Source organism: Anopheles marshallii, chromosome 2 (assembly GCF_943734725.1).
Source record: "Anopheles marshallii chromosome 2, idAnoMarsDA_429_01, whole genome shotgun sequence".
Taxonomy (NCBI): domain Eukaryota; kingdom Metazoa; phylum Arthropoda; class Insecta; order Diptera; family Culicidae; genus Anopheles; species Anopheles marshallii.
Genome location: NC_071326.1, coordinates 89,699,618 through 89,707,101, shown reverse-complemented (window position 1 = coordinate 89,707,101; position 7,484 = coordinate 89,699,618). Strand labels below are relative to the sequence as shown.

Sequence of the window (7,484 nt, the reverse complement as noted above, 5' to 3'; positions counted from 1 at the left end):
TAGGCTTGGCTAAGATTTTACCTAATGAATGCACACGGCATGTACAGTTTCACTGCCTACTAATAGTATAATTTAATCCACAAGCGGAATATCCCATGAGAAAAAGTGCGTAAAAAGTTGCTTAAGACACACACACATACACTCATACACCTACATATAACAAAGCCTACCCTGCGCTTCAGAACGAAGCAGCCTTTGACGCGCACACTTATCAACCATTTACCTGCTGCACTAAAGGCAAGGAAGCACCAAGTTTTCGCGCATAAACTAACGAGAAAAAGGGATACGAACACTTTGTAATAAATGGCGGCGTTCCGTGTTCATGAGGATATGGAAAAGGAGAATCGGGTGCTTCAGGCCCTAGCAGGCGGTAAGAAAAATGTAATCCTTGGTTCGACTAATGTCGTTCCGGCGGCAGCTGGGAAAAATGTGCTTTTACCATCCATTGGCAATCAGCAACAGCAGCAACGTACTATGTTTAGCGTGCTGGATAATGTACAAAATAACGTCGGAAAGAATGTGGAAAAGACGGTAAGTTTAAGGCTGAGGTTGCGTATGTTCCCGGATGTTGATGAAATTAACCTATGGTATCGATATGCGCCTAGGGGAAGGATGCAAAGCTTAAAAATCAACGTGCCGGCCCTTTGCCAAAGCCGGGCAAGGCAGGAGACGAGAATGCGGTAGAAGCGAAGCATAGTTTACAGTCTAAGGCCCAAAAAAAACCATCCGCACCAGTGGAAGCATTTAAAGGGTTTGAGATATATGACGAAACTAAGGAAAATTTGCCCGAAATGTGCATTCCCAAGAAAGTTGATACGTTGCACGAGAAACGGTAAGTGACATTGTTATGGAAATTAGAACACAAGATTTGATTGCTGGTATTCTTTAGCGCTCCTTTGCAGGAGTTGAAACACGTGGAATTGCTCGAAACGCCCATGTCGGTGGCGGAAACCTATTCCCCCATGTCCGTGGACAAATCGACTAGCCTGATCGTCGTTGACCAAGGTCCCGTCCCAAGGAACGATCGCGAGCGTTTCTTTGAGGTCGAAGAGTATCAGGAAGACATTCTTGTGTACCTGAAAGAGGCTGAAAAGCGAAATCGCCCAAAGCCGGGCTATATGTTGAAACAGACGGACATAACCTACTCAATGCGCACGATCCTTGTCGACTGGTTGGTGGAAGTTTCGGACGAATATAAACTGCAAGGAGAAACGCTCGCACTGGCCGTCTCATACATTGATCGGTTTCTTAGCTTCATGTCGGTAGTGCGCGCCAAGCTGCAGCTGGTCGGTACAGCTGCTATGTTCATCGCAGCGTAAGCATAGACCGGATAGACAGTGGAGATGTCGTACTGTTTGCATTCATTAATGCACGATCGTTCTTTCTAATTGCAGCAAATACGAGGAAATCTACCCACCGGATGTGAGCGAGTTCGTTTACATCACAGACGACACGTACACCAAGACGCAAGTGTTGCGCATGGAGCAACTAATGCTGAAGGTGCTATCGTTTGACTTGACCGTGCCTACATCATTGGTGTTTATTAACAGCTACTGCGTAATGAATGACGTGCCGGATAAGGTCAAATACTTAGCGATGGTAAATATAAAGAAGCTTGCTGCTGACTAAAGACACGGCGATTTATCAAATTCCTTTTTTATACAATCTGCAGTATCTTTGTGAGCTGTCGCTATTGGAAGCAGACCCATATCTGACGTATAGGCCGTCAAAAATAGCTGCTGGAGCATTGGCACTAGCAAGACACGCACTCGATTTACCGATGTGGTCGAAGATGCTAGAGAACAACACGGGATACACGTTGCTGGAAATGAAAGATATTGTATTGGACTTAAATAAAACGCATATCGATGCGGCGACGATGCAACAGCAAGCTATTCAGGAAAAGTACAAATCCAAAACGTACGTATACCTGTTTGCTGGGTAACAGGGCTAACCCGGAACCCGATCGATACTAACTATGCTTCTTTGGTTTTATCTGCTTCCAGATACCTCGAAGTCGCAACCATACCCGCTACTGAACTACCTAAGAATTCGCTTGACAAAATGTGTGAGATTGCTGTATGTAACGCAGCTTCTGCTTCAACTCTGCTGTTTGTTTAACCCTCATCAGCATCTAATAGCGGGCTTTTTTTGTTTAATAAGTGATTGTTTCTTTTATATGTATTTATATTTGTGCTTTATGTACAGGTAATTTCTCATATCCCTGTAAAGCGAGCCGTTTTCGATTTTTTTTGTTTGGTAATGTTTCGTACTTCTCTACGTTGTAACGCTGTAAGACAATGGTAGCCTATAATGTATACTATTTTGTATAACTTTACAATGCTACGAAAGCTTTTGCTAAACCTGTTCATGTCCTCTTTTCGATAACTGATTGTACTATTCGAAACGTATTAATGTTAACTGCCATGACAAATGACATTCTGCTGGATATGCACATTTAGATAAAATGCCACAAATGCCGGTCGTGCTTTATATGCGACAAATGGCAGTTGAATGTTTTGAAAGAGTATTTGTGTGAAGTACGGTATACTTAATGTTTTGACAAAAATGTAGCATCAATAAGGGTATGCAGATAAGTTCCAGTAGTAAAGGTTTAGACGAGGCGTAAATCAGTACCAGACGCTGCAGGATTGTAACCATCGACAACGGTGATTTCTACCGAGCCCCATGTTCAAGGGGGGCCACGGTTACAAAAAAAATGTAAGCGATTTGCTGGCGCATCGACGGATGGATATTTGTTAAGCAATCTTATGGATTAAAGTATTTCAATTATATTGTTACACATTTTACACATCATCAAAATAAAACCAACACGACGACGAGAAGCAGCGTTGAGAATCCAATGATGTTTTTACTTATCCGCGGCTGTACAATCGCTTTTTGACTTGCTGCAGGTGTCCTCTATATCCCTTACGGTCGAGCGCCTCCAGCCGACCAATCCAATATCCTTTCTGACAGACGGACCATCGCCACCATTCTACCTCAATTTGAACCTGCCACGCTTGCACGACCTTAATGGCTTATACATTCCAATGGTATGAACAGCAGTTCACCCGTATCCGGCGAGTCTAATTCGCTGTAGGAGTTCATCAACAGTTCCATTGTCCTTTCAAACATAAGAGGTAAAAATTCTTTCGAACGTTGCAAAAACGAGGTTTCGAGTTATGGACAGTTCTTGCTTCGAGGAATAGCTACATATACATATAGCATTAAAATTGAATGGCTATGTTTCAACGCCCCTTGCTTAAGGCCACTTGCCTTCTTAGCAGTTTTGTCACGAAATAGTTTTGGACAGTGGCCATATGCTTATGGTTAATATTTCTAATTTGATTAAATTCATCCAGTGCTCATTTGCATAAACCCCTCCCCACTACGGTTAACGGTTCCGCGGAACATATCTTTCCGACACACCTATCCGCTCTGCAAATGAAACAATTTGCCGGAATGTCAAATGAAGTTGGAGCTAGTAAAAAAAATAATCCAAACTTATGACGCAAACCACTTGTTGCAATCAGCTACGAAGTAAACAACATGATCTAGTACCAAGGTGGGTGTTTTACGACTAGAATTCAGTCGGTTTGGCGATCGGTTGTGGAAACTGGTTGATATTCCTGCAAAAAAAGAGAACAAATTATATATCAGAGAATACTGATGAGATGCGTATGATGAGAACAAGTCCCGTTATACCGGTTTGAAGTTTCTTTTTCGGGTTTGTTTTTATCGTACCCCGATGGTTGTTTGGTTGAGTGAAAGGCATCGTGAAAGTACATCAGAACGGCAGGAGATTGTGCACAGAATGCACCGTAGTGAAGTGTTGTCAGAGAATTGATTTGTGCTTTTCCCGAATCCTATCGCTTGCTGAAAGCGTTCTATTTCTTGTGCAAAGTGTTTGAGCACGCTACAGCATATCAGTATTATCTTTGCCAGCTCATCACATCGGGAAGACGGTATCATTGACAGTGATTTCGGGGCAGCACAAATAGGGTGCGTAGCTGGCATTCGCTTCGATGGCTATCGATGGATATATCTATCGTGTATTCTTATGCTTCCAGGTGCAAGTCTGGTGATGAGGAGAAACGTCCGTACCCTGGTGAAGTACGCGTTTGTTTCCGGTGGAGTGTTGTTGTTTCTCACGCTAATCATCCGGTCGTTCAGTGAAGATGCCAAAACACCCCTGAACGGTGTGTTTGGTCCGGAGGCACTCGTGCAGAAAGTGCCGCACGCAAAGGAAGGATCGTTTTTCAATGAACCACCGAAGAATGTGAATCACAAGCGGATCGACTGGCATAACTACGATCTTATCCATGAGGAAGCCAAACGGAGCGGAATCGGAGAGCAAGGCAAGGCTGGTCATTTGGACAAAAGCGAGGCCGAGCTGAAAGATAAGCTGTTCAAGAAGAATGGATTCAACGCAGTGCTGAGCGATAAAATTTCACTGAATCGATCGCTACCCGACATACGCCATCGCGGGTGCCGCAAGAAACAATACCTGGATGAACTTCCGACCGTAAGTGTTGTCGTACCGTTCTACAATGAACACTGGAGCACACTGCTACGGACCGCGTCGAGTGTGTTGCTTCGGTCACCTCCGGAACTCATTGCCGAAATCATCCTTGTGGATGACTGTAGCACGAAGGATTTTCTCAAGAAGCAGCTAGATGATTACGTCTCGGAGAATATGCCTAAAGTGAAGATCGTCAGATTACCGGAACGGTCGGGGTTGATAACTGCCCGGTTGGCTGGTGCCAAAATTGCCACAGCCGATGTGCTCATCTTCCTGGATTCGCACACAGAAGCGAACGTGAACTGGTTGCCTCCGCTGCTGGAACCGATTGCCGTCGATTATCGTACCTGCGTATGCCCGTTCATCGACGTTATCGATTGGGACACGTTCGAGTATCGGGCACAGGACGAAGGTGCCCGCGGTGCCTTCGATTGGAAGTTTTTCTATAAACGGCTGCCTCTGCTGCCTAAGGATTTGCAAAATCCCACCGAACCGTTCGAAAGTCCGGTAATGGCGGGAGGACTGTTCGCGATCAGTGCTAAATTTTTCTGGGAAATTGGAGGCTACGACGAAGGTTTGGACATTTGGGGCGGCGAGCAGTACGAGCTAAGCTTCAAGGTGTGGCAATGCGGTGGCAAGATGTACGACGCACCATGTTCGCGCGTTGGTCATATCTACCGTGGGTACGCACCGTTTGGTAACCCGCGCAAGAAAGACTTCCTGACGCGCAACTACAAACGTGTGGCCGAAGTGTGGATGGACGAGTACAAGGAATATCTGTACATGCGCGATCGGAAGAAGTATGAAAACACGGACGTGGGAGACATCTCACGGCAGTTGGCGATCCGTGAGAAGCTGCAGTGTAAACCATTCAAATGGTTCATGACACATGTGGCGTTCGATCTGGTCGAAAAGTACCCACCAATCGAGCCACCAGATTTTGCGAACGGTGCCATACAGAGTGTGGCCAGTCCGGGGCTTTGCGTTGATACGCTGAATCATGGCGAAAAGCAAACGATAGGCCTTTACTCATGCGCTAAAGATAAGGTACTACCACAACCTAATCAGTATTTCCAGCTGTCCTGGCATCGGGATTTGCGCATCAAGTTCGGCGAGCTATGCTGGGACGTGTCGGAGAGCGTACCGAATGCAAAAATCCTACTTTACCACTGTCATGGTGGACAGGGTAACCAACTGTGGCGGTACGATGCCGAGTCGCAAATGCTCAAGCAAGGTAAAAATAATCGTTGCCTCGACATGAACCTCGACAGTCGGGAAATATTTGTGAACCCGTGCGATCTTGCCAATCCGCGACAAAGGTGGCGTTGGGGTTTCGTTAACATGACCTCGATAGCGCAATGGGATTCGTACGGTGCTAAGGTGATCGAATGAACAAACACATCACCTGGTTAACAGGTTAACGTTTCGCAACTAAATCTGCCAGACTCTGGTGTACAATTCGTTTTCGTTTATCAAGCGTTGGTTGTGAAGCTTCTGAAAAGCAGCACCGTTTTGCTCAAATCACGATGGATTGTAGTGAAATTGACGAGTTGAAGACTTTAGGTTTATTCTGCCATAGTTACGTGCTGTAAGCAGCTATCTGCTTCGGATATTGTACAGAATTAGACGTCTAAAATATATAAAAGCGGATTACACCTCATATTCAGCTACGTATAGATTTCGGTTTGGTCGGGCACAAACCTGGTAAAGCAATAATAATATATTATCCAGCAGCTTCCATCTTTAAACGACAAATCAGTAATTATCTAGAAACTATTCAACAAACGATGGGGGACTAGCGGGTGCTTATAGAATAACAAATGTTTCAACATACAACAGAAAGTATTAAGTACACTATCGCGAACCAACGAAGTATAGTAATCGAAGTCCGTTAAAATACAACACAAAAGTGAAACTTTCGCTAACCATAAATTTCGGAGTGTGGTTGTTGGTTAGATTTTGGAGCTGAAGATTCAATTGTCAGTATCACGAAGAGGCATCCGAAGGTTCCTCTTTTTTGCGTGCTTTCCCGGTTAGCTGCGTAACGAGATCGTCGTTATGCTTGATGTAGCAAAGAAACACATTATACAACATGGTAATAGCATTAATATACAGCACACGGTATTTTGGACTGATTAAGTAGAAGTTTATGAATTGCGTCGGAGGCCACACGAGCCAGTCTGCTGTATAGATAGTCCAGTACTTCTGCTGCAATTCGGTGGTACATTCAGTCACGGTTGAACCTTCCAGTAAACCGGCACTATAGAGGTACGTAACGATGAAGATGGGAGATATCGCAAATTGGTCGATAGCGATTTTTTTGAACACCGTCCGTACCGCAGCACCGGGAAGTAATACATCCATCCATTTGTACAGATAATGATGCAATGGACCTTGGGACAGTCCAACCAATGTCATATTGACTGCATCGGGAAAGGACAAATCATTACTCTATGGTCTCAACAAGGCATACGTTAGTTACTTACACATCCGCTGCAAATCGTACCCCTGCGAGTTGGACTTTTGTTTGTTCTCCAGTCTGCTTTCAATTTCTTGTGCTGCCACATCGCCGGCCAACATCAACACACCGGAACTAACCGTATTTGTTACCAATAGATATCGTCCGAACAATAGCTTCCAGACACGCCTCATTCCAGGTTCGGTTTCTTCGCTCCACTCGTTTTAAAAGGTTTATAGATTCTTAAAAATAGGTCACGGCAGTTGAAGAATCCTGACCCTGTTTGATATGCTGTTTTTGCGAGAGATAACCACTATTACACGCGAACGATATTTGCAACCGAAGAATGCTCAAAGTTTGGTTTTGCACAGTGTTTATGTTGTTATGTTTTTTTTTCATTCAAAAGAAACTTGCATAATTGTCAGCTGATCGCACGGTGGTCGATTGCCAACCACACAAAATATTTGCAAACTGCAAAAAGTATTTGCTAATTATAGTCAT

General features: G+C 44.4%; 3 protein-coding genes across 3 annotated transcripts; 2 read left to right on the top strand and 1 right to left on the bottom strand.

Moving 5' to 3' along the window:
• The first annotated feature begins 303 nt into the window (after positions 1-303).
• On the top strand, positions 304-2,121 carry LOC128708422 (G2/mitotic-specific cyclin-A). The gene is made up of 6 exons (XM_053803400.1): positions 304-531; positions 606-832; positions 890-1,315; positions 1,395-1,599; positions 1,673-1,920; positions 2,007-2,121. Exons 1-6 carry the CDS (start codon positions 304-306, stop codon positions 2,119-2,121), a joined length of 1,449 nt encoding a protein of 482 aa, XP_053659375.1.
• A 1,966-nt stretch (positions 2,122-4,087) lies between these two features.
• On the top strand, positions 4,088-5,917 carry LOC128708421 (N-acetylgalactosaminyltransferase 6). Its single transcript, XM_053803399.1, has one exon. The coding sequence runs from the start codon at positions 4,088-4,090 to the stop codon at positions 5,915-5,917; it is 1,830 nt and encodes a 609-aa protein (XP_053659374.1).
• Positions 5,918-6,511: 594 nt separating this feature from the next.
• Positions 6,512-7,177, bottom strand: LOC128707849 (mpv17-like protein 2). Its single transcript, XM_053802808.1, has 2 exons — positions 7,012-7,177; positions 6,512-6,948 (listed from the first exon to the last, which is right to left on the bottom strand). The coding sequence occupies exons 1-2, from the start codon at positions 7,175-7,177 to the stop codon at positions 6,512-6,514; spliced, it is 603 nt and encodes a 200-aa protein (XP_053658783.1).
• Positions 7,178-7,484: the final 307 nt, after the last annotated feature.

Coding starts and splice junctions, on each gene's coding strand:
- LOC128707849 (XM_053802808.1), bottom strand. CDS start 7,177: ATGAGGCGTGTCTGGAAGCTATTGTTCGGACGATATCTATTGGTAACA. Junction 6,949..7,011: donor GTACGATTTGCAGCGGATGT/GTAAGTAACTAA, acceptor TTCCCGATGCAG/TCAATATGACATTGGTTGGA.
- LOC128708422 (XM_053803400.1), top strand. CDS start 304: ATGGCGGCGTTCCGTGTTCATGAGGATATGGAAAAGGAGAATCGGGTG. Junction 1,600..1,672: donor AGGTCAAATACTTAGCGATG/GTAAATATAAAG, acceptor TACAATCTGCAG/TATCTTTGTGAGCTGTCGCT. Junction 1,921..2,006: donor GAAAAGTACAAATCCAAAAC/GTACGTATACCT, acceptor ATCTGCTTCCAG/ATACCTCGAAGTCGCAACCA.
- LOC128708421 (XM_053803399.1), top strand. CDS start 4,088: ATGAGGAGAAACGTCCGTACCCTGGTGAAGTACGCGTTTGTTTCCGGT.